General features: G+C 35.5%; 1 protein-coding gene across 1 annotated transcript in view; it reads left to right on the top strand.

Moving 5' to 3' along the window:
- PIBF1 (progesterone immunomodulatory binding factor 1) overlaps positions 1-27,387 on the top strand; it is a 106,737-nt gene that overhangs the window by 25,339 nt on the left and 54,011 nt on the right. Inside the window, exon 10 of the mRNA XM_005421140.2 lies at positions 3,444-3,542. Coding sequence (XP_005421197.1) covers positions 3,444-3,542 — 99 coding nt within the window. The remainder of the gene's footprint in view (positions 1-3,443; positions 3,543-27,387) is intronic.

Genomic DNA, 27,387 nt, shown 5'->3' with positions numbered 1-27,387 from the left:
AAATTCTCTTTTGAGGAAGATTCTAGTCCTGCAGAGACCTGCATGATGAGTTTGTATGTGTGCCATCTAGTTGAGTACCATGGAATTACATGCACATGCATAAACCTTTTAGGGACTTAAGGATTTGGACCTTTGGCACCAAATTTCTTTTTTAGCTTGTTTTTTGTCTATTTGATTGCTTTAAAATGGGAGGAGTGCTTAATAACTTTACTATAGATGTCCTGAAAGTGTTGTGTGGAGAAGGAAATGACAGTAGTAAAAAGATATTTGTAGCATCAGTGTCTGTTCCTCTAATAGGTAGTTTTGTTACTACTGGGAAGAGTGGAAAAAGAGCATGGATTCTGCTGTATTTCAGTCAACAGAAAGGTTCTAATTAAAAAACAATTACATCATTATGTAGTTTTGCTAGTGTGAGTAAAATACACATATACATCCGCACTACTTCCTGTATGCAAATCTATTTTGAATTACAAAGTATGAGTTTAAGCATGCACTACTTTGGAGATTTGACAAGCGTCTGTATATCATTGAGAAAGCTACTGAAAGATATTTCATTTGTATCTGGAACTGCTTTACAGAAGTTTTTTTCCTCATTTTGAAATAATTACTTCTGAAATGCAAATCCCTTAGATTTGCCTACATGTTTAGCAAAAAAAAAAATTAAAAGAAGGCTTTCTAGCATATGTTCTTTCTAGAAAATACTAAAAAATCCACTGTAAGGCAGTCTGCCTCAATGGTAAGACAAATGGAACCTCAAATTGTGAGCAAAACAATTTGCAGTGAATTTGTGTAATGCGATAAGATGCTATTTGTGGCTGAAAATGAAGTTAAGATGCTGGTTTCAGCCTCCTGCTCAAAGCATGGAATGGTATTACAGCTAAGCTAATCCAATATTCAGTTGCTCATATTCTTTGCCAAGCCTGATGTGCCTGATAGTTCCTTTGAATTTATTGGCACATATTTTACACTAGGATGAATCAGTTCAAGAAACTAAAATGGGAGGGGGCCACTAATAAAAAGGTGATGCTTTCATGCCTAAATTTTTGGCATCAGTTTCACTCGTATGGTTGTTGTAAGCATGGGCTATGTTTGCATTAGCAAGCATGAGTGAATTCACAGGGCATGTGAATGTCTGCAAGAGGTTTGACTCTGGGTTACCTGTACTCTGTTCCCATAGATCAAACACAATTTAGTAGTGCAGTGTGTGAGATGCTTTCCCGAAGCATCTTTTCTGATGTGGTCGAATCTGACTGGAATCCAGTTTGTGCATTCTAGACCAGTTTAGGGATGTGACAAAGTGCAATAAATGACAGTTGTGAAGAGGTTTGTTTGAAAACCTAATAAAGAGAACCATGAGCTGCTGCCTCCCATGTCTTCATCTCACCTTTTTTTCCCCCATGCCCATTCTTGATCCTCTAGATAGTATTTCTGTCCCATTTACTTTCATTGTATGATAGGCTGGCTAGATGCCTCATAAGGCCCCAGTGCAGCCATTTGGGTAGGTGCTTCACCTCCTGTGAAATTGCAATCACACAGCTGATAACTGGAAGCATCACTGGTGTGTCTCCTGGCTCTCTAGAAAGAGAGTATTTCAACAGAAATTACATCACATCTATGATTGTGGTCTTGTTGGTTGAATAGTCCCTCACTTGTGTCATTTTTCCTCCTATTGCATTTTCAATTGATTAGTTGTTCAGCTAAGCAAGAGTTTATTCTCCAAATGAGGCTCTGTATCTCTCCTACTGTTTCATTTTTATCCCACCTCCACTACTCTGGTCTTAAGAATACAGCTCTGGACTCCTTCTCTGAGACATAATATGCTTGATCTTAATGCTGTTGACAAAATGTTTTGCCATGTTCCCATATTTTGGTATGAGTCACTTTTAAAGAATCTAATCTTAAGGTCAGTCCCTGAATTTCTGCACTAAATTCTATAGCCTAGTAACTCAATTTTTAAAGAAAATTTTGTTATCTTTCTCTAGTAGCCAGTTAGCTGCTACATAATTCTGATGTTAATTTTTTCTAAGTAACTTTTTGCTGTTCATATGAATTACTTTTAATTCAGGAAAGTACCACTGAAAACATTTATTCTAGAAAATAGTCTTTAAACCTGAAATTATATACCTTTAGTGTGATGCAATGATGTAGGTTGACATTTACATGAGTATAATGATTTTCTATTTTTCTTTGTATCCTGACTTTTCTGCAAAATTTGGCTGAGCCTTTAATTTGACTTTGCCTTAAGTCAGCAAGTTGTTGTGAGGAGAGGAAAAAAAAAACTTCAGTAGGAAGATCTTGGTTGCATCCAAATTAGCAGTTCAGTTCAGATGAAGAATGTGGTGTTGAAGTGAAATCCCCTAGTCATAGCTGCTAGCCATGGCTTTAGCTTGCCTTGCAGCTGTCCTTGGATTTCCTTCTATTTGTAACATATAAATAAGATTCCTTTTAGATAAAACAAAATTGAAAGGAGTCTTTAAGATCATCTAATATGTTTCAAATGGCGGTGAATGTTCATCATAGAAGCAAACAAGCAGTAGAGTAAAATCTTTAAAAAGAGTCATAACAGAGATGTCTGATCCTTAACAACCACTGTTAGCTCTGGCAAATTGGCTGGTGCTCTGTTACACTTAATATTGGACATTGAGTTTATATACCGTATCTAAGCAATGCTTCACCTCCTTACAGTCTACTGCAGTGTTAATTTATAGCCTGCTTGCATCATAACAGACTATTAATAACTAATTCCAATTTTTAAACACAAATACTATATGTTAACTTAGTATCATGCTCTTCTCATTTGTGTTGGTCAAATAATAATTGAGGTAATTTAAACATCTTGACTGATCCCTGGTTATAAAAAAAGAGTATCAATTGATTGCAATAAAATGTTATTTTATGGTTCTTTGCAGATCAAAAATGTTGCCAGCAATAAAACCCAGAAGGACACTCCAATAATATGCAATAAGATATACATCACAGTACCTAGATAATTAGTTGCATGTGGAAGTAGGATTTCTATGCTTACCTAAACTTTTCTTGCTCTATCAAAAGTTGTGAATCATCTCAGCTAGGCTGACAGCATTCCTACAAAGTTTATTCCCAAAGCAACAAGGAAAATAATTGGAATTTATTTAATTCTTGCAAAAAATAACTAGTTTTTAGTTCTAGTATTCTAGAATAATTAGAGGTACATATTTCCACATGTAAATAGATGATTTGATAATTGTTTTTTACAATTTCAGAACTGGAAGCTTTGCTGGTATATATGAAAGTAACCTGAGGTAAAGCCTCTGTAATAAATAAGTGAATAGATAGACCTTTCTGTCATTCTGTGAGAGCAGAGGCAGGTAGCATTGAAATTTAGATCAGAGAGCAGTAATTAAGGAAGCAAAGCAGTCTTGTTTCTAACAGATTCTTAACAGGATAATTTTTGTTTCCTTCAGAAATTTGAGAGAAGCACGAGATAATGCTGTTGCAGAAAAAGAGAGAGCAGTTACTGCTGAAAAGGAATCTTTAAGAAAATACGATCAACTCTTAGAACAGTAAGTGTTTTTAAAATACATATAAAAATCTAAAGGTATAACAGTGTTTCTATCTAGGAGGAATGACTAACTTTCTGCTTACAAAGAACAAATTGAATTACAAACTCTTCATTTAAATGAAGTTGCACACTTAATTCTTGTAGTAAATTCTTTCCGTTATCACTGCAGTAATAAGATCAAAGTTTGGTATTTCTCCTACCTTACTGTAGAGACAAGCAAACAAAATTATTCATTTCATAGCAAGAATTTTATACTGTACAGTGGCAGTGGTCAAACTCTGAACCTGTTTGTGGGGTTTTTTCTTTAGTTGAGAGTAGAAAATAATTTTGTGAGATGACTTCAATTAATAGTTTTTATGAAGTTTGGATAGAGGGCAGTAGTCATAAACAATTATGTTTGCTTCATGTTTCTCTTCTTACTAGTCTCTTCTCAGTCTCTCATACCCCATGTGTAGAATATATTGTCTATACCAATGTACAGTTCCATTCCATGGAGAAAGAAACTATAGTTGATTTTTTTGCCTGTTTACAAGCACTCTATGTTCTGTAATGTTATGTTCTTACTTTTTGTAAATTTAGAATGTACGCGGTGGTTAAACTATGAGCTAGTGTAAAACTATGGACAGTAATCAAAGTTGTTCAGGTTAAGTTTGTCATGTGTCTTAAGTTTTTGATTTAATTCATTGTTTAATACAATTTTTTTTTCTATAATGAAGTGATCAGTTCATTAAGTGACAGTGCTACCTAGTCATCTACTCAAAGGAAGTACTAGATAAGCCATCTTTGCTCTGAATAATTTTTAATTACAGTTAAAATGTTGCTAACTTAAGCATAGGAACAAATTTATTAAAGCTTTTAATTTTTATGTATAGCTCCTAAATTGCAGTGGTGATACTGTTGAAGAAATAGCATTGCTAAGGATTGAAAAAATGTGATGTCAAAAATTGGGCTAGGTCTAGAGCAAATGAGATGGGTCAGAGGATTTGATATCCACGGTGAGTTTAAGGGGCTTGACTTCAGATTAATTCTAGTTCAGCTGAATGGGCCCAAGGGTGCCAAATGCCTTTTAAGGGTTAGAGCACATTGGAGGGGTTGTTGGGTTCCCAAAAGGAATTCAATCTGCAAACTGTGATGGCTCCACAATGCGGAAATCAAAGAACAGGGAGGGCCAGGAAACTTGGTTCAAAACTGATCTCCTGGGTTAAAATAAAATGCTAATGTGAGTCAACACAGGTTTCTTTCTAATGAGACTCCTACCTTCCACTGTGGTAAGATTTACTAAGACATGGGGATTTCATATATAACTGGAAACTCCTCTTGAAAGTCAGTCTGGCCTATCATAATTTGAGTTTGCACTTTTACTTAATAAAAATACTAACTTTGCAATTCTTCTATATTTATTTTTAAACTTAAGAACTGTGGAGAAAATGCTTTTCTGTCTAGCTATATTCCCAGTCATATAATGTGTCCTTTTTTCATACTGTTGCTCATTTTGAGGAGGGATGTCCCACTGCAACTAGAAACAAGAATCTTACTTGATACACTTATACTTCTTTGCTCTTATAGCTTTTTCTGGTGATAAGCCCTCCAGTTAAGTAAAACTCTCATTTCCTCCTATTAAATAAATTAACAAGTTGATTAATACTGGGTTTTGGAGTTCTAAGAAGTAGATAGCTCCTCAGAAGATTATTTTCTGCTTGGGAACATGGAAAACCCATACTAGCCTTTTTTGAAATGTTGGTGTCTCTCTTTAAAAGTACCTCACTTCTAGCCACATAACAGGTGTCAAGACCGTGACTTTCTCCACATTCCAAATCACCTACCTAAGTGAACTGCAAAGTAACTAACTGGCATGTTGAGATGGTAGAAATATCTTAACTTGAAAGACCCCCAAATTCTGAATTTACTCTGGACTCACATGTGACAGTTCTGTGGAACAAAGAAATTTAATAATATCACCAGAAACCCCTAAGATGAAAAAGGAATACCTGTGTTGTCCAGTTCTGTATTTAAGTGATTATAACAGCTTGTTCTACTTAAGTAAAGACAAGGTGACTCATCGTAGTTACCACTGGTATCATAATCTGTATAAACAAACATGTTTGAAAGCTTCAGAAGTATGTGGAATGTTGACTGGCCTGAATGGTGGTTAAATAAAGCCCCTGGCAAATCTTGTGATCAGAAGTGTAACTAATACCCAATTTTCTAGTCAAGTGCAGTTATTTTCTTTTTTTTTCACTCATGTTTGTGATAGTTTTCTGTGAACAGCTATTTACAAATGCCAAGAAAATACCAAAATGATAATATTCATAAAAGAGTAATATTGAGAAGGGATCTGCTTTCAACCTTAAAGTAGATCATCCTGTGATGTCAGGATGTAAGTTTTGTTGCTCTCTTTGCCATTATACATCTGTAATTTTTCTGAATCCATGTTTCATTTACCTATGACAATGACAACAACCTTAAATTATTTTGTATTTTTGGATTAAAGTCTTGTTGATGTCACCTATATTCTAAAAAAAAGATGACCAAAGGAAACATTTTCACTTGTTGTTGGTAATGTGACTTAAGACTTTTTTCTAATTTCAAGGCTATATTACCTCAGTTGAAATTGTCTAGGGGTAGAATAAGCAGAGCAATTCTGTAACAGCTCTGTCATCTCCACGGTTAAGTGCAGGTGCTAAATATGTTCCAGCTTTTCCTTCTTTTGAACACTCCTGGAGTGTTATTTTCAAACTACTGAGTGTTAATCTGTTACTTCTCCTTGCCAAAAGAAAAAACATCCAACCTACCAAAACACCAACAGTGCAAAAAAAAAAAAAATAACAACATCAAAAAAGTAGAAGTGCGCTGTGGTTTGCTATTGGGCTTTTTCCTGATGTGGTGCCTAGTTTCCTATAAGGTGCAACATCAAACTTAAATGGTTTCTTTTCTTAAAGTGGACTCAGAGGTCTGATATGGCGTGAACTCGCTTGAGCACTTCACCTACAAGAACCATCTCTTGCCTTTGATTGATGACTTCCTTTAAAGTTAAATTCCTTAAATTTCTTCTAAAAGGAGTATAATATCTTCTTCCAAGACTCAGCTATATAAGTGGAAACTGGTTTAAAAATTCTAGAATTATTGGGAACACAAGGGAAATTCATACAAAACCTTTTTTTTCTTAGCGAGAAAAAAAATGCTGCTCACATCATGTACTTGTACTTTGCCTATTTTTGTAATGATAAAATAAGAAGTGTAGAATATTGAAGAGAAACAAAATAGGTATGCAGTAAACAGAAAATGAGTATTCAAGGAAATTGTGTTATGTCAGTGCCATTCCTTCAACTTTGCAGTGAAGGGTTTTTCATAAAAACCCTTGGTTTTGCTAGTTTAACTTCCTGCCTCTGTCCATTAGGTAATAGAATATTTTTAATGATGTACTTTTTTCTATTTGCATATACACAGATACAGAGATGATAAATTTTAAGCCATGTTTCTATAGTTGTGTTAAGTCAGGGTGATGACTACAGAAATCGTTTAGAGCCTTAGGTTTGTTCTATAAAGATTTCAAAGTATTTTTTAGTATTTAAACATTTCTGGATTGATGTATGTAGCTCAGTTTGTAAAAGTTACTGAATTTATAATGGATGATCTGGTACAGGTAAAAATACCTTTAGGAGTATTTCTATTGTTTCTGCTTGGAAATGCTTTTCTCAAGTGAAAAACAAAATAGAATAAAGATTATTAACATTTCTTGACAGCATTTGTCTCTGCCACATAGGTTCAAAAAAGTATGCAAAAAGTTCTCTGCATGTTTGTGTTTACAGATTTATTGCTTTTCTTTCCAGTCAGCTGCAAGCTGACTATGCAACTTAGAGAATTATTTTAGTCTCTTCATAGTCTTTTTCATTTGAATCTCTTTTATCTCTATTTTTTTGTTCTTCATAATTGTGGTATATTTTAGAATTTATCAGATGCTATCTGATGCTAGTCATCTGTCTTAAACTTTTTAGGTGATGGAGAGAGGGGGTCAATTCTGTTCATCAAATGAGTTTTTAAAAAGATGAAATTAAGATCCCTATATCTGCTTATTAATTGCACACAAGCCTAGAGGACTATCTTAGGTGAGAAAATAATTGGATAAATTTCCTGAATAAATAAATGTTAGAATACATTTAGAATCTCTGTGGAGCATGCAGGAATCTCATAATTGGATTTTCATTTATTACATAATACTTTCATTGTTAACAGAAACATTAAAACTAATTACTTTCCCCTTCTGATAACATATTTTTTATAATCTGGATGTTGCTGACTGCAATGACAGGATTCTAATATTAAAATTACTAACTCAATGTCTGTATGTGCTGGAGTTACTGCTAATATTTGAACAGGCGTGTATTATCTCTTCAGGAATATTTATATCAAATGAAGATTTCAATAATGAATTTTAAAAAATTCATACTGAAGACTGCTGGTCAAAATTGTTCTTGGTCAAAGTTGTCATCACTCTGTGATAAAAACTACTGTCACAACTTCATACTCCCTACACATGGCTGCTAGGTTTGTATACAAGGTGTTTTGCAATCCCTTGCATTGAAGAGCTATGTAGGTCTTGAAAATCACTACCACTTTAAATCTGCGGTTTCAATTAATTTTGTTTATGTTTTCCAAAATGTTTTTTTGATAATAATAATTTTCTGCTGCTGTATTCATTTATGACTTCTATCATATGATGTGTATGCGTAATTTTTTAACACTTAGAATTTCTATCAGAATAAAGCCAAGCCCTTCAATGGCATTATTAGACCTTGTTTAGCGTCCAGCCTTAGCCAAAGTAGCTATTCCACATTTCCCATAAAACAACCTTCATCTTGTTCTCCTGATGAGAAAATTAAATAGGAGGTACAACTAAAAGGATAAAATTCATTTATGTAATGAAAATTACTGAAAGACGCCCTCTTGGAAATCCTGAATCAATGCAGAGAAGTCTGTGAAAGAGCCAAGACCTATAACATGGTGGAGAAGCAATGAAAAAGTCCATTTCCTAGGTGACTAAGTCTAGCTTGTTTCCAAGCTGCAGAAGCAGCACTGAAATCCATAACAGAAAAAGTATGTATCCTATATTTCTACTGAAATTACTAGGGAGGCTCCTACTCTCTTCCTTTTCTTCTGAGGATATGTTTATTTGAACTTTGCATCTTAATAGATGTAAAGTTCAAATAGGATGCATTATAATAAACAGAAGGAGAAAACCTACTTTAACTTATTTGATTAAATAGATGAATAATAGTGTTGGGAAGACTGCGCACTTGCTATAGCATGCCTAATTGTTTTTTGTTCTTGGATTCCTAATCAGGATCTTAAAATTTTACATTCTTAGCTAAGATAGTGTTCTTGCAGAATGAATGTTTTGAGCCCTGTAACCAGTCACTTCATAACTATAACTGTCTTGATGTTGAAGAATTATCTGCATCAAGACTCATAGGAATGCTAAGTTAGTCTGATGTCTGACCTTTCTGAGCTTCATTACATCTGGAACACAGGCTTTGAAGTTTGTTCTCTTACTGTGCAAGGAACGTTTAATGATTATATTTATAGCTCTAAAAATCTTTTATTTCAGTTGCTCTTGCCCCAGCTTATAAGAAATAGTTCTCACAAAATATTTTCAGCCTCTGAGGGATGCTTTGGAAAAGTTGTAATACCAATATATCTTCATATCATAAAGATTTTCCATAAGCCTTGTCGTTCTCATTTTACTTTTTATTTCCTGCTAGCCAAAATGTTTTAATCTTAAAATATTAGTAGAGGCAAATTGTTAAAATGGTGCAATGGCTATTCTGAGTACCTAAGAAACTATTTATTTACTCACTCTTTCAAGTGCTTAGGGTATTTTTGCTAGCCTGGAAAGGTTGAAATATATCATGTACGTTGAGAACAATTCAAAAACACTTGCAAATTCCTTCAAAGAGGGATTCTGCATTATAAGGGTGCTGTTGCTGCTTATATATATTTCTTCAGTTACTGGATTGAAATATCCACTGCAGTCCATTATTTTTCTATGGTTGTTAGTATTCCTCAGGTACACACCCATTTTTGTGACTCACTGCACCCAGCTTCTCATTAATGGTGAGCACTGCCAGGAAGATCAAGTAGGGATCCTTTGTAACTCTTTACCCAATCATGTTTCAGGTAGTAAATTTTACATGGGTTCAAAATGAGACTGGAAAAGCTCAAGATAAATTTGAGAATCCCTTTACAAGTAGAAAGCACATTCAGGAAATGCTTGAGTGAGAAGCAGTTGAACACTAGTGGCAGAGTATTAGGGAGAAATACAGAATATGCAGAAGTTTTTCTTGCTTTTCTCAAAACAAGAAACGTTTGGCTGCAGTTGGAGCCAGCTTTATCAGGCTACATATGCCTTTTGTGTGAGACACTACAGCCACTCTGTGTAGAGCAGGAGCTATGAAACACAGGGGAACTTCCCAGCCTTTTTAATGCATGTGCTTTGGGTCCCTTTGGAAAGAGGACATAACACTGGATATAATGACCAGATACAAATGAAAGCTTTTACCTGAAGAAATTGTTAATCTGGGTTCTTTGAAAGATTGTTACATATATCAGGTTATCTATGCAAATAATGTGTTTCTGGAGTGTTTCTAACCATCTGGGCTTGAAGGACTAAATGCATGTGTGAAGTCCCTACCAACAGTAAGTAGCCCAAAGCATTAACACTTCAATGGCACGTGAGAAAAGGACCTGTTTATAGGAAACTCCCAAATATATGTTTCTTAGAATACAGAAGAAAAGCAGGTCACAAATAACACCATGATCATAAATACAGCCAGGGAATGTGAATTGTATATGTTTACCAAAACTGTGTGTTATAATGCCAGTTCAAAAGCTGAATTCTTCAAAGAAGGAATACTGTATTTTCTGTGTGTCTGTACAAAAGTTTTGATCTTCAAATTATGGCTATTTGTGTAATATTGTATTTAAGATTAATAAAATCAACAGCATTTTAATAGTAATTTTCTTTGGTAATTACTTTCTCAGTCTGTGGTTACCCCCTGGAAAAGGATTCTGATTACCTTGTGGAAAAGAATGTTATGCTATACTCATTTCCAGATAGCAAACTTTGGAAGAACAGTGTCCAATAGGTGCTTGTGTGGTGTGAAAAGGAAGTTATAGCTTTGTGATGTTAAAACCTCGTCATAAATTCTGAAATGTTGGACAGGAAGACTTAGCACTGATGAGTGAGAGCTTTGAGCTAAGGGTTGGCTAGAATTTGTCTTCTGCAGAATCACATTGGAATTGTTGAGAAAATGCTAGATATAACTGAAGAAGGCATTAGGCTGGTCCTCGTTTCCATGGTGGTGACACCTGTTTCATGTGAGTAACTCTTACAAACAGGAAAAATGGTAGTATGTGCTTCTGGAATAGAGTATGGGTAAATAATTTGTAAATGAATGAATAAAGAGCTGTGAGTAAATGAAGGACCATCATAGTATGTTCATTCACAGGCATCCAGAATAGTGTACATCAGTGAGCCAAGGTACTTTCATGCCATAAACCACAAGGAGCTGTTTGTCTTGGACATTAGTCCATCCAGCATTGAATATGCCTAATTAATCACATCAAGGACTTCCCAAAAGAGAATGATGTATGATATATATGTGTAATGCTCACAGCTGGTGAGTCCAGTGTTCACAGCTGACGGAACAACCATTCAAGTCCTTGGCAGCTGTTTTCTTGTTTTCTCTCTTCATAAGATTGGCATGTCTGGTGGCCAGTGCCTTGATGAGGAAAGAATGGAAAGTCCAGGATTGGAGGGCTGATTTCCCTTTCATATGCTCTTGTTTCCAGATAAGATTGCCTCAAGAATGTATCTCAGACTTTGTCACAGTTGACTCAGAGAGTTGTTTACATTCAGGGACACTAGTAATTTTTTTTGAAATTGTATATGTTCAGTGTTGAAGTATTGCATCCCATATTGGATAGTGGGAAGGCCACGTCCTTCAGTTTACTCAGTGCAAAGCTATTTAGATAATTTTTGTAGTTATTTGTGTTTCTAGCTGAATGATCTAAAGGCACAGTTGTGTGTACTTATATGACTGCATGGGTAACTGTGAGTGTGTTCTGTGAAACCAGCAGAATACATGTGCAATTAATGTTCCAGGCAGAGTTCAAGAGCTTCCTAAGGAATAACTTGATCTGGGTAGCTGTAGGGGTGTGAGGGTGAGATACCAGGACATTTTTACCAAACATCATTTAGCCATAGTGACCCTCAGCTCTGACATGACATTTGAATCATGGGGTACCAAGAGGGTGGTACTGCTTTGAGCTGTTTATGATATCAGTAAGGGGAAGCTGGTTTAGATTTAAAAAAAAAAAGGTAACTTGGAACCTTAGCAAGACCAATTGGCTCTTCAGTAGGAGATGGATGGAACATTTGTTCTGGATGGGCCTTCAAGGGGAGCACAGTATCAAAGCAGATATGCTGGTCTCCTCCATAGGGTGGCTGCTGGTGATTAGGGAGAGGATTTGTAATTCTATGGGAGGAGTGTGGTGAGAGGCAGTAAGTACACTTGTACAGAACCTGAGCACTGAATAAACCCAACCGAGATGGAATGGAGGGGTGCATATGAAACACTAAATCAAGGGGCTTTGCAACTAGCAGTAAAGGGCTCTTATAGTTCTTACCACTGGGCACAATCCATACAGATCCTGTTCATGTGTCTATAGTGCCGTCCCTTTCTTGTGAGCCCTGTTTAATACTAGGTTTTTGTATTAGCAAAGAAACAAATGTTGCCACATCAAGACGTGGCTGCACAGACCACCCTGGTGACTCATCAAGTGTGGAGAAGGTACAGACTCCGTGTGTGTGTCCCTTTGAGGTACTCCAGCAGCAAACAAATTGCCATAGTTTATGAAGCTTCATACCCATGGAATAAACAAAATTGAGAAACTTTCTCTTAAGACAAAGTCAAATTTTTCCATGAAGTGGCAGTATAATTGTAAGAATAGATGTAACTAGAAATAGGTTCCTTTGAGATGAAGCTTGGGCACTACATAAAACGCTTATACCTGTCAGGAGCTTAGTCTTTATGTGAAATGTTGGGTTTCATAATAAGCATGTAAAGTGTACATACTTGTACTTACAAGCCTATTTGTACATCTCTTGTAAAATTTAAACATTGGATATGTTGTCAAAATGCTGCAGCTCTTGGCTAACATTTTAATATAAATACTACTGCATGTGTATATATATATAATCTAGTGTAAGCTTTGATGTGGAACTTGTCATCTGGAATTGTTTTCAGAGATATTTTAATTGTTTTGTGGAAAGTGTTGCCATGGATAAACTGATATGGAAGTGCACTGATTCATCCCTTCTGAAATTTAGCTTAATGTTTGTTCTGATTTTTCTAAGATCTTTAGTGCTTCCATTCCAGAAATATAATCAAGATCATAAGTTTCAAAATGCTTCAAAAAGCTAAATCTTCCTATTTTACCTTGGATACATTGCTGAGGTCACTAGAACTGGTTGTGGGTTATAGAGAGTGAAAGATTTTGTCCCACTCAAAGCACTATGGGGACGGGAAAAGGTTTTATTTGTGCAAAATGGTACTGTAAGTAGGTGAAAATAATTAGAAACCATAGTCCCTCCCTTGTCTTTATAAGCTGCTCGCTTCAGGTAATTAACTGACTCCTGAATCTCTGAGTAGACTTGTGATAGAGAGTTTCTCTGAACAGTAAAGGGCAACCAAAGTTGATTAATGATAATCCTGTGACCCTGTGAAATGCCCAGTATTAGGTGGAATGGGGCCTTTATTAATAACTAATTTTGAAGATTTTTAGACCAAAAGCCAGGTGAGGAAATTATGTGTTTTTATCGTCCACTGCATGTTCCTCTAGAACATTTTTGTTTTTACAGACTATTACTTTATATAGAAGCTAGTGAGGCTGGGTTTTTTGATTTTAGGTTTGTCCTTTATGACACTGTTCCCAGTCGCAAGTTATGAAATCTGGGTCTGATTTTTTGTGTCAGAGTTCTTTTTTTCTGTTTTCAAAGTATTCTGTATGCATAGATAAATGGAGTACATTTCAGGTTTATTTTCTCCGTGCCAGATGCCTTCTTCTTTTAAAAGTAAAGAAACTTTTTAAAGTAGTGCATTTGCTGAAGATAGTTGTATTACTAAAATGTGTACATCCACAAAAGTAGTTGACATGCTCCAAATTAGAAGATCTACCTTATGGTAATTTGTTTGCTTGCCAGGGCTGTCCCCCCATCCTGCATTTTCTTACCTCGTAAAATAATCAGATCTTCCTTTGTCTCAAATGATTATCTATTTAGACTGTACAACTGTATTAAACAGTTTTAGTTTAACCATTAGAGTAAGAAAAAAAAGGGCTTTTTTTTTTGCTAAATTGATATCTTTTGGCAGAATTACTAATTGTTTTTGAAGACAGTTTTACATTTATCTTTGTAAGTCTCTTTTGTTATGCCAGCTGTCTAAATCTTTTCATAAACTTCAGTTAAAAGAACATATTTTCCATGATTATTTTAAAATATAATGTTTACTGGAAGGGAAGTCTAGTGAATTCCCACAGATGAAGTGTGAGTGTATTTCTCCCACTTGTAAATGAGTTCTTATTTCCTACAGTATGTATTCTGGTACCACAATGAGTCATTTTCAAGATGTTTTAGTTTAGCTTCTAAAGCATTTAAAAACTTGGCAGATACATGTAAATGAATGTTACATCTAGTTTTAGAAACTGCTTCCAAAGAGTATTTTGCTAAAATGAAGACTGTGAATAGACCTTTCAGAATGCAAAAGTGTCTTTTGTGATAAACCTGAAGTCGTTTGCAGAGGTCTTTTGGTTTGGCTTGTTCATGATTGGGGATTTTTTCCTCACCTTTAGCAGGTTTTGGTTTAACTATCCTGTAAAATAGGGAGAATACTTTTGTGGAAAAGCCTTAAATTTTACACATATTGTGTTGTTAATTGGATATTTTAGCCAGGCAAGTAATACCTTTCTTCAACATGTTAACTAAATTTTGCGCATTTTCATGCTATTTTATTTTAAAATTTTTCAATTTTATAACTTTTTCAAAATGAATGTAGGGTCACCTCTGCTTTAATATGATTTAAAATTTTTAAGATTATATGTGCCATGCCCTACTTAAATGTATTTCCTGATGCTACCTTGACAGTTTTACTGTTGGGAAAAAACTCAAGACTAAGTAGTTTGTATGATTAAAAGGGACTGAGGAGTTATGGGAGAGGAGTGCAAGCTGGAGGAGAATGGGGGAGACCAACCCTGTTTAGATTCATAAGGGAAAAAAAACCAACCAAAACAACAACCCCAAACAAACAAAATCCCCAATGCAAAATGACCAGTGTTCCATGTCTGAGAAAGTCATGTCTATTGTTTAAAGAATATTTTATATTTTAACTTTGTTGTCCTGCTTTCCTGGCATCTGGAACATTTAATATAAGGGGACCTTAGATACTTTGCTCACATCTGAGACCTATGCTGAGATACATGCACATTTCTGCAGTCTGGATTTGAATACCACCCTAAGTATTTTCCAATTGTTGGCAACATCTGTATCGTCAGTTATGGTACAGATGACTTTGCAACCCCCTGATTATTCTGTTCCAACTTTAACATCTGTATATTGTCCATGATGCAACACCATGTTATCAGTAAGGCCTTACTGTAATTATCACCCTTAAAAATTTCTGTAGCTTTTTGTTAGACTTAGAAGGAGATGTGGACAGCATATAAAACTTGGATCAGTAAGTTCTTCATGAACAGATTTCTTGGAATCCATTTTGCTTAGTTATGTGATATAAAATATAAAGGAAACCTGTTTCAAAACCCTTCTCTACCTACCACCCCCCCCCCATCCCCGTCAGACTGGTCCTAAATATGGTAAATTTTCATCAAGGACAAAATCAGAAAAAGGAGAAGTTAGTTTAGGGGATTAAAAATATCAATTGTTTTGTCAGATAAAAGCATTTTTCTCCTTACCTTATGTCTACGTTGGGAACCTTGCAGAGGATTGATGATAAGCAAAAGAGTAAGGATGAGAAGTGCGTAAGGGAATAGTGTAAATAAGAGATAAAACAAAGAAATAGTAGTCATGAAAACTTCACTGAGTGTGATTCATCTGAGTGTAAAATAAATGGTGCAGCTTCCCAGTCTTTCTCTTTGGAAGCGTAGTCTAAGTCAGGCAAAGACAAAACAGTTGCATGAAGGGATTGGGTAAGTGGAAGTCAGTGTGTTGGGATTCATGGCAGACTCCACTTCTTTGTTTCTGGCCATCCAGTTATCTTTGTACAACTGTTTGTAGAGACGGAAACTGTGTAACTCTGATAGGAATTTTGTTCAGTACAAGGTGAACATCTCCTTGCCATTCTAACACTGAAAACCTTTGAACATCATATTCAGAGATCTCAGTTTTGTTCATACCACTGTTTCAGAATTTTGTGATTTTTGGAAGCATTTTTAAAATGTAATATACTTTTGGATTTTGGATAAGTTCAAACACTAGTTTCTGAGCAAAGTAAGTGTCTTGGTTTGGAAATGACAGGAGTTTGCTAAGGAAGGCAGGAGCCTCCCCTGAAATGGAGAATGTAAACCCTCCCCACCCCTCCCAATTGCTATAATTTTAAATTAAGGGGCTCTCAGGCAAAGATATGGGAGCAGGAAATAACAGTTCTTTAATAGGGAAGAAAAAAAAGAATAAAATAAACAATGCAGTCCACTAGAACAGCACTGACAGAGTCAGAACCCAACCTGACACCCTGTCGGCCAGGGTGTTGGTGGCAGTCCGATTGAAAATGTGGCTGCAGTCCTCTGAAGTATCAAGTGTGGTTCTGTTGGAGCAAGGAGGATCTGAGAGAAGGATGTATTCTTTCCTCTGAAGATCCAGTGGAGGAAGAGGCAGCTGCTGTTCCTCTGGGGAATCCCGTGGAGAAAAGCCTAGCTGGTGTTTCAGAATCTCAGACTATATCTGGGTAGCAATGCTTGCCTCCTCCCTCTGGGTGGAGTATCTCACAATGGGATGTTATAGTTCTTATCAGTCATGCACTGATATTCAATGGTCTGTTATGAGCAGAGGTCCCCTCCTGAGGGAGGTGTGAATGTGGTCACTCAAAGAGAGAGATAAGGCAAACTGCCCACTTGACAAGGTAATCAGCCATACAGATGGTAATGGAAAACATCTTGCATGCAATCTTCAACAGTAAGTAAAATGCAGCATGGATTTTAGTACAGTCTTTACTGTGGCTGTCATCAGTCTTGTCTAATTTTAAATGCTGAGATGGAATCATGTCTGTAAGGTACCTATTTCTTTCCATTGACTTATAAAGGGAGTCTGCACAATAGGCTCAGGTGTAGGTAACCTCATCATATACAGCAGAAGCTACACGACTCAAGTCCCACATGGCTTTTCTGAATAAAAGGAGTTCAGCACAGACTCTTTTCATAAATTCATGGATTTTGGAGCTTTTATGTTTTACCATTAGTGTTACTCAGTCCTTCTCCAATGCAGAATTGTGAAGCCTTTAAGCATTTCTCAAAGGCTGGTCAAAAACTGGAATGTTTTGATTATGAAATGCTATATACCTTATATGATACTTTTTTGAGCCTTTTTTTAATGACCTCTGCTGTCTTCCATGATTGGAAGTATTTTGATTGACAGAAATTCAATCAATGTACGTCTAGATATGTGATTATACAAAAGATTGGGCCTGATTAATGAAACTACAGAAGTAGGACGATACCATACTCCTTCAAAATCTTCAGCCTTAGCTACCTTGCAGTAACTCAAAAAGAGTTGCCAAACCCAAATGAAGAAGAAACTTGCATTTGTTTTTTTAGAGAAAAGGGTAGAAAGGACAGAAAGGATCTGTGGTGGAGCAGAGATCCGCCTGTTGCCCATGGGAGGGTTTGTGATTGCCCTAAAAAGCTGTGACCCTGTGGGAAGGCCATGGTGGAGCAGGCTGGCTGTGACCTCACAGGGATCTGTGCTGGAGCAGTCTGTTCCTGAAGGGCTGCACCCATGGGAAGGACCCACACTGAAGAAGTTTGTGGAGGGCTGCCTCCCATGGGAGGGACCCGCATGCTGGAGGAGAGGAAGAGTGTGAAGAGTCCTCACCTGAGGAGGAAGGATTGGCAGGAATGTGGGATGAACTGACCACAGCACCCATTCCCTGTCTTTCTGCACTATTGGGAGGATGGGTGTAGAGAAAACTGGGAGTAAAGTTAAATTCAGGAAGAAGGGAGGGATGGGGGGAATGTGGTTCATTTTAGGATTTGGTTTTGTTTCTCATTACCCTTTTCTGATTCGATTGGTAATAAATTAATTTTTCCCCAAGTCGAGTCTGTTTTGTCCATGATGATAACTGGGGACTCCTCTCTGCCTGTCCTTATCTTGACCCATGAGTCTTTCATTATATTTCTTCTGCCCTGTCCGGATGCAGAGAGATAGACTGGCTTTGGTGGGGACCTGGGATCCAGCTGGGCCAATCCACCACACTTTACTCAAAATGTTAGTTGATAAGTACAGGTTTTGCATACATTAATGACTTTCCAACAGATTGTCATAGTGATATCAGGGGTTGATTTTCCCTGACTAGATTCCAGTGAAATCTTACCAGTACCTCCTGTTCTCAAGCACCACCTAACCTCAGAGGCACTTAAAATCATTCCAAGTTGGAGCACATTTAGGTAGAGGTCCTTGTGCATGCTCGGAAGTCTCCTGGTTTGGAAAGCTAAGTGCTTATTTTGATATGGATAGGAGGTGCTTGAACTCTGTTCAAGTCCCTGAAGGGCCTGTTTTTATTAGAACATGGCTAACTCATTCAACATCATTGAGTTCACTCCAGAGCAGTGTTAGAAGAAGAGGTAATAGCTAAGCTTTGCCCCTTTTGTAACATGATTCGAGCATTCGAGCACTCCCCCAGAAAGTTTAAGACCCTTGTCCTTTCCCTCTCAGTCTCCCTAATTATTTAAACAAGTTTTGGTGTTACCTGGAAGTTATGTCAATTTGTCCAGAACTATTGGCAACATATCTTGATATACATGATGCATGAGTTTAGCAAAATGCTGCAAGAGGAAAAATGAACAAATTTGGGGTTTTTTTGGTGAAAGTCAAGCAAACAAATTCTCAAAATATTATATAAATGCAGTTAAAATATAACTTTAAGAATCTTCTCGCTATTTCATTGTCTTTTTTTGTACTGCTTTTTCCATAATTGAATGAAGAAAAAACCGAAAACTCTACAAATGTGGATATTGGCAATATAGTAGTTACCTATAAGGTTTATAAACATTTTTAGAATAAGTCTCTTGGATCATTGATTATTTTGTCATTTCATGTAACCATCTTTTCAGAAATTAAACTCTGAACTGTACTATTCCTGGTGGAAGACATTCTAGTTGTTATGTTCAGATGGGGTTTTAATTTCCGTTTCAATATTATTTTCTCCTGGTTTATATCACAGCATTCTGATGATAGCATTAGTCAAATTTATCTATTGTTTTCTCTTCTTAAAATCTTAGTCAGACTTTGTTTTTCTAGATTGTAACTTATTTGATTTCTCATGGGATAGATTCCTTGTTCTCTTGGACATCTGAGTACCATTTCTCTTAATCCTGACCTCACTTTAACACAGATAACTGGAATTCTGAATAATGTGTCAGATAATTTCCTGCTCTATCTCGTATGATACCATAATTTCCACTAGACGTACCTGAGTGATTCCTGGAACTTCGTGACTTTTGCATAGCTGGGTCATGTTAGCAGTTTAGTTATCATAGTCTCGTGTAACAAATCTAGATCCTTCTCCTCAGTGTGCTCTGTCTTGTAGGAGTCTGGATGAACTGTTAAGTTTCCTAGCCCTGCTCTAAGTCTTCCATTCATATAGACATTGTTTCTGGTTTTGTGATTATTGTTCTGTGAGAATCCCCCTCTCTGTCTTTTCTGAGAAGCATATCACTAGAAGATGTGCAGTCATTTTTGCTGCAAATTCTTAACATGAGATACAACTCACCTAAATAAACCTGTGCTGAATACACTTACAAAGGAGCTGCAAATGTCTGAATTATTATCATTCCTCAAGTATGTTTTTAATCTACATTTCAGATCTTTAGTTGTTCCATGTTGTGTCAATAGGATAAAAAAATGGAATTGCTAAAAATGGAAAGGAAGTTAGTTTCAAAAGTTGTAATTTTAGCTCTGGTGTATGATGCTAATCCATTTAAACTTGCATTGCTGAGTTGTGGGGAGAAAATAACATTTGTGAAAAGTGCAAACAGTTGCAAGTTGTTTCTTTGTTCTTATCATTTAACAGTTTACCCATACAAACCTGTCACAGCAATTTTTTTCCTGTATTAGTTATGAAAAATCATAAAACAAATTACACTGATTTCTCTGTAATTTTTTTACTTGCCTCGTTTTAACTTTTCTGTACACTTTATTTAGCAGATACCAGATTAAAATGTTATGGAAATGTTAAGTGACACTCTTTTTTTTTTTATTTTAGAAATACATAGATTTTAGGCACATTTGGTAATTATTAGTCATATGGACTATCTTTTTGTGTCCTGTTAAACAGAAAATATTTGATCTGTAAGAATGCCTTTTTACTCCACCCTGGATTTAAGGAAGAGAATAGTATAAATTATGTTACAGTTCAAATAATGTCCTTAGCTTTCACTTGCCTGCTGCGCTTTAAGATTTTATTTATGTGTTGTAGCTCATGTGTGAAGTGAATAGACACGCTTAAGCATCACTTAAATACTGAAATTCTCTCATCATATTAGTACTTGTTATCGTTCTATAATGTTTGCAATTCAAGCAGCTTTTATGCTTACTTGTATTGGCCTTCCTACTCCAGTTACCAGCCTGCAAAATAAATCCTTGTATATTCAAATTGATGCCAAGATGCCAGCAGTACAAACTGTAATGCATGATTCATAATGCAAACTCTCAGAGCATTTACTCATGTACTAGTACATTCCTACAAAATGACAGTCAGATAACTTTATATATGTAAATGTGTGATCACTGAAAAGAGATTCTTTGTTGATCTTGCATGTGTGCATATTTCATATCAATTCAGTGATCTTAAAGATGGTTAGAAAGTAGCACTTTTCTGTTACTCCCATTTTAATGCTAAAATAGAAAATGAACCATTTAAAAACAAAAAAAATTCTAAACTGATTTTGTTAGAAAAATAGAAGCATATTTTCCAAAATTAAAAATAAGTTTGTGAATCAGTTTGTGGAGGGAATATAATGGAGAATCTCATAAAATAAGGAAATAAAAAGATTAATGAAATGTGATTGTTTCAAACAAAAGAAAATAGTTTTTCCAGTACAACACTGATGCTTATAAGTAGTTTTCTAGGTCTTCAGAAAAATGTGTGCTCTATCCCTACCAAATGAATTGTGCTCAAAACCTCTTCTTTTTTTCAATTTTTGTTCAAATTACAATTTCAGAAATTGCATGCTAATAATGATAATATCTTGAGAACTAATACTTACAGAAATAACAGTATTTGAAAAAAACTTGAAAAAATATTTTAAACACAGTATATTTGGCACACATAGAAAATTTTGCTATTGAAACTTCATAGCAAAAATCTCAAACACAAAGAGTGAAAGATATTTTAAATAGTTCTGTAGAAAGGTTTCTTTTCTCTTCTTGAGTCCCTTCAATGTCAAATGGTCTGTCTTCTTCCTTTTTTTCTTTTTTTTAACTTTATTTTGCTGTTTAGTATTCCTTTAAACAGTCCCAAGCTGTGCATTTCTTTTTTTTTTTTTGAAGCTGCATAAACTAATTTGAAGTCAGTGAGAAATGCAAAATGAGAACTGTAAATACCACTAGAGCTGGAGAAATGAAAATTCATAGGAGAATAATACCAAAGAATTATTGTTGCTTTTGTTATTGCAATTTAAAGTATAAAATCTGACCAAAGTATTTGCAGTAGCAGTAGACTATGCTTTCTTAAATACAAAAAACTAAGTGAATATGCAAGTTATAATTCTCCTTCTGGTATATATTCTAATTACTTTCCTGTCCACAAAGTTTATGGTCCTATTTTATGGTCTTTGTAAGTGTACAAGTACTTCAGTCTGCTGTTTATTTTATTAATTGTATTGCATGCTGTACGTGACCATGATCTGAGAGATGCATTGAATTACTTTAAACACATGTTTTAGATTCCTATAGATCCATAGTACAGTTGTTGAACATACCCTGCATTTCTAAAGTAGCAAAAAAAAGATTGCTCACATTCATACAAGAGCTTGCTTCCATGCCAAGAATGACAGATGCTGTTACAGCTGAGAAATGTAGTGTTTTAGGAAAACACGCACACAGTAGTTATCTTAGGCCAAAGTAAAAAAAAAGAAATCAATTTAAGATGCCTTAAACTAAACTGGAGTTAAAGGTACTTGCAGTGTGGATGTTGGTTGTACAAAGTGTCAAGGATTATGTTCCACTTCAGTAAATCTGCAATATCTGAATGAACAAAATAGTTTTGTTTCTGCCTTTAATAATTTCACATGTGCCTAATTGTTGTGTTTCTCATTTTAAGTAAATATGTTTGCAGGATTTTTTTATTGTTTGTATTTTATGCTTTTGAGTATGTGTAAATGATAGCATACCAAAGAATGGTGAAGAGGGGAGTTGTCTGTGCATAATCCAAACTTTTGTGGCCTGTATCTGACTTCACTGTGCCAAAGCAACATATTTGTCCTATTTTAATGTTCGCATGATCAGCCAGAGTCTTTAAATTCATTCCATGTGCTACAGAGAATAATTCACGTGAGAGATTGGTTGTCATGTTTAGCAAGAATATAATAGAGTAAATGGAAATGTGGAAAATAACAGGAAAGTATCAATACAACAGAAGTACCAAATTATATAGCATTCTATATAATGATGCCACAATTCTAGAAACACAATGGTAATGACACAGATACAATGGTGTAGCACTTAATGGACTAAAAGTCCTGACACACACTATTGCACTTGTGTGGTGACAGTTTTGTATCCTACAATGCTAAAAATGCATATGACTTTGCCTAAATAAGAAAAATAATTGTTCTGAATTTTTTAAAACCCCTAAGGTGGCATAGAAGTAATAAGTTCTGAATTCTGTCAAAGTCATTAACTTCACAAGCCTAAAAGTAATTCTTTACAGTCCAGCAAGGAAATTCAGAAGAGGTGCTTCCTCTCATTGAACAAAAGAAAAAAAAAAAAAAGCTATAGTGGGGGGAAGGGATAGCTGCAGTTGTAAAAAGTTTTATTCTTTCATTAATTTATAATGATGTGTGTCATGGTTAGTGGCAAATAACCAATACTTCATTTTCTTTCAGAAAGAGATTTTATAAACAGGCAAGTTCTGTTGATTTGTGTTACATTCTGTGGCTAGGGAACAGAGATTCATAAAGAACATTTTCTTCTATTTCGAAGAAGCAATTTTAAAATGAGATAAAATGCTAAATATTTTGGGTCTTCCCAGTGTTGGTGTTACAGGCAGAATTGAATTAGCTTGATACTTTTTTATTATTTTGAAAGGGAGAATATCCCTTGAAAGTTCAAAGAAAATTGTTTAAACAGTCGAAACCACAGGCCACATCAGAATAATTACACTGGTTAGAATTTGACATGTATCTAAAATACTGTCTCTCAAAGCAGATACTCTTTACTCTTACTGATGTATTTGAATTCAAACAATAATTCAAAAAAGTAATTTACATTGTGTTGGTCAAACAAGCTAATCTCTCTGGTTACTTTTGGCTATACCTAAGACTATGTATCCAGTTTCTTATATATTTGCATTAATCTGATCTAGCTTTATACTAGTCTGCACATACACCTTTATTGAGATGATCAAAGCTAAGTGAAGACTAATTTACTGTTCTCCTTACCTTACGTATTGAGTGCAGCCTTGGAAAATGCCCCTCATTGTTGAAAGCCCAGACATCTGTTAGAAAACCTGCTGTGGCCAATTGCATTTCAAATCTTAGCACTATTCATCTAGAAGTAACATCTTTTTAGTATCCCTTAGGTATTTGTCTCCTCATCTGAACATTCATACACTCAAGTCTAATGACAATTTCCTATCTTTATCAATATTCATGCATGTCACCTACAATCCACAGTCCTACATTATCATACTTAGTCTTTTTCAACATGAAGCAGAGAATAGAGCGCAAGGTCCAGAACTATACTGTGATTTCTGCTTTATCTTCACTTCTCCAAGGTGTCACCTCCACTTTCTCCCTCATGGTAATTCTCAAATTTGACACTAATGTTTTTTACTCTGCTTTAAAGAGAAACATTTCATGCAAGGAACAAAACATTGACAAGAAAAGCTAGTATTAAAAATTCCAGAAAGACTCTCATCTGAAAGAGTCTGTGAACTCCTTGACAAAAACAGGAAGCTTGGGTGGAGGTCCTATTTTGAGTAAAAGTGGTTTTGATCTTAACTTCCTAAAAACTTCATTCCCATGACAGAGACCTTTTACCTCATCTAAGGACTTAATTCCAGTAATCTGCTGATGTAAGGCTTAAGCTTCACTCTGGAGGACAGTTTACACTTCCATATCCCTGGAACTTAAGAAGAAGAAAATGTATTCTGTCCTCTGCCTGAAAGTTCAGAATCATTATATGAATAATGATGGGGTGACACTGTTTTCATATAATTTGCTAAAAATAGGCAAAATGAGATCTCCTCACTTAGGAATAACTGATCAAATTCATCATGTGATAGGAGTGTTGAGTAAATCAGTATCTACCATCAGTAAGATGATTTGTTCCCAGCTGAAAAATAACTGAAGTGAAAAGTCATGATTTAAGACCTATTTTCGAATAACTTGGAGATAACACAAGATTATACATCAACAGGAAGTAAATGTAATTCTTTCTCTTCAAATTCTAGCAAATCAGAGATGAATTTGAGAAGGTTTTATAACTTTCTAGCTGGGAAAGCTGCAGAATGTTTTTCCTATGTTGCTTTTGCCAACCAGAATCATCTGTACAGTAAATCCCCAACATCCTGTAACAATGGAGATTCAGCAAATGGAAACATAGCTAATAATTTTCTTAGTAGTGTTCTCCGTCTCAGGAGTATTGCTGAATTATCAGTTTTCCTATTCAGCATAGTCATTGGATATCTGATATGAGGAAGTGCTTTTCAATGTGTCTTAGTCAATCAGGTTTTTGGCTTATTTTATGCTTAGGTCCCTGACATTTTTTGAGGTAATGTGGCTACTGCTTCATTACATGTTGCACTTTGAAGTGTTTGGCCCTTTAACTCTATCAGGCAGCAAGAATTTTTTTCCATGTATCCTTCTGCAGGGAAGTTCTGCACGTGCTTTCATTTGATATTAATAGACTTCAAACTTTTAAATACTTTTTAGCATGTGCCAGAGTGATCCTAGGGAGCCTCAATGCCTCAAGAGCTTTTTCACTGGATGAAAAAGCTCTAATACTTGTAATCATAATGTAGTAGAGCCTGTGTCACTGTGATGGTTCCCAGCACAAGTTCAGCCCTGAGATTTGCACTGCAAATCACAAGCTTTAACTCCTGACACCTTTATGCTTTATGTTGCTTTCAGGATGGTAATTCTGCAGTTTTTATTGAAGATTCCTAACCCATACTCATGGTGTTTTTGTGGGGAATACATATGGAGTAACTAACACTCTGGAGGTCCTGAAGCAATTTACCTGTAACTGTTCTTTAAAGTATGGTTTCTATAGACACATTTGCAGTGTACACTGTTTATTGCTTGCCTTTGAATGTCTGTTTATGATTACCAGGAATTCTGAGATTGGAAAGAAGTGAAAATATGGGCCAAACTCCAGCCCACTTATATAACAGTAGTCAAGGTATTAGACTGTGTATCCCATTAGTATTGCTAAGACAATCATGCTTTAGTGTCATGTACATACAAACACTGCATCTCCAAGAACAGCTGACAATGTGCAGATTTTCTTGTTTTCTGACAGATGACTCCATTTTGAATTAAAATTGAGGTATTACCGTATTAAGGGGTTTCAGATTAAGCCTGAAGTCTGGTTCTAACCTGGTTCAGACTTTAACAGCAGAAGAATGGAATGCTAAGAATGGAGCTCAGAGTGGAATACAGTTTAAATTACTTCGGAAAAATATTAAACACCTTCACCTACTGAAACTTTCTTGTAATAAACAAAGCAAAAGTATTACAGATCACACAAAATAAGGTTAACTGAAGTGCAGTGGTAACTAGACTGTTTTTCAGTCATGACCTAAATATTCATACAGAACTGGTAAATAGCATGGCCAGACTGTGTTCAACAGTTCATTCTTCCAATTTTAAAAGGAAATTAACTTTTTCTATAGTATTTAGATCCCCATTCAGTGGCAGTCTTGTAAACCCTAAGAATACAAAGGGTTAAAGCCATATTTTAACATACTGTTCAGTGAATGGCTTCCTTTATCGAAGGAATTAATGTTAACAATATGAGATGTCAGCAGAAACTTACCATTTGCTCTTCAGTGAGTACAAGAATTGCATCTGCAGTTGCTTCCTTAGTTGGATGTTAGATAAGCCACGTTCTGGGGCTCCTAGAAAGAATGGATAATGACAGGGATGAAATGTTAAAAGCAGTGGACACACAGAGTAGTAGTTTTCTCTTTCTTCCACAATAAAAAGATGCTGACTTTGATATCCTACTCAGCTGCGACAGGGAATACTTGGAAATCAGGAGTGTCTTTGTCCCCAAGTCCCATTAGGGGAAAAGACCCAAAAGAATAAATATTTGTTTTCGAGTTCTTTACAAGAAAAAGGAAAATTGTGCTTCTTAAGTGTGGTTATTGCAGGGATTGTGATAGTTCAGCTAAAGAAGGAATTGCTGAAATAGTGAGAGAGCACAGAGCAAATGGGAGGAAAATAGAAAAATTAGGACAAAGATATGTAGGAAGAAGGAATAGAACTGGGCATAATCAGAGGAAGCAGAGAAACAGAAAATTTGATTATGGATGATAATGATATACACTAAAATAAATTAATTTCAGTGCTTTTTGCTTCTGTGCCTCAGGAGAAAAGTGATGGTTCTATCACATCTAAGACTTTTCTTAGAATGTATGCATGAAACTTGTATTGCAAAGCCTGTAGTATCCCAATAGTTCATGAATCCTGACTTCGTCTTCTTTTCAATCCTAGATTTTGTTTTCTTTATTTTCAACTGCTTTTGACAGTACTGCTCTTCTCAAAGTAATAACTTAAGTTGTAAAGGCAAAGTTGGGTCTTTCTATAAAAATTTTGTTAAACTTGTCAGATGACAGATAAAATACAAAAAAGTATGTTGTGAAAGCAAATATGCTCAAGAATGGAGACAGCTTGGAGTTAACTGATTCTTTTTCACAATAGTTACTGCATTTTTTAAGTATTTTCATTTCTCACATGCCTCAGCAGGTAATATAGGATAATTTGATAACTGAAGAATTTATTGGGATAGTCTGCTTTATAGAAAGCTTAGATTCACTTGACCTTTTTAATGTTTGCCGATGAAGAGAAATGAGATTGTTTCATAAGTGTCATAAGCAGTTAGGTGATGTATCTGTTCAGGATTCATTTACCATTCCAAGCTCTTATAAGCATGGATACGGTGACTATAGCTCATTCCTTTTGATTTGGGCTGTCAAAGTGTCCTCCATATTCTCTTGTGCTATTGATACCACTGTCTGTGTTCCTACAAAGACTCTGTTTGATTTGAAAGACTTGTACAGTTCAGGAAAATAATTTTCAGAACCAATATATGTTTCATTTCTGGATAATGACACACAGAA

This window comes from Geospiza fortis, unplaced genomic scaffold (assembly GCF_000277835.1).
Source record: "Geospiza fortis unplaced genomic scaffold, GeoFor_1.0 scaffold45, whole genome shotgun sequence".
In the NCBI taxonomy this organism is placed as follows: Eukaryota; Metazoa; Chordata; class Aves; order Passeriformes; family Thraupidae; genus Geospiza; species Geospiza fortis.
Note: the sequence above shows the minus strand (reverse complement) of the source record. Positions and strands in the feature narration are given on the sequence as shown.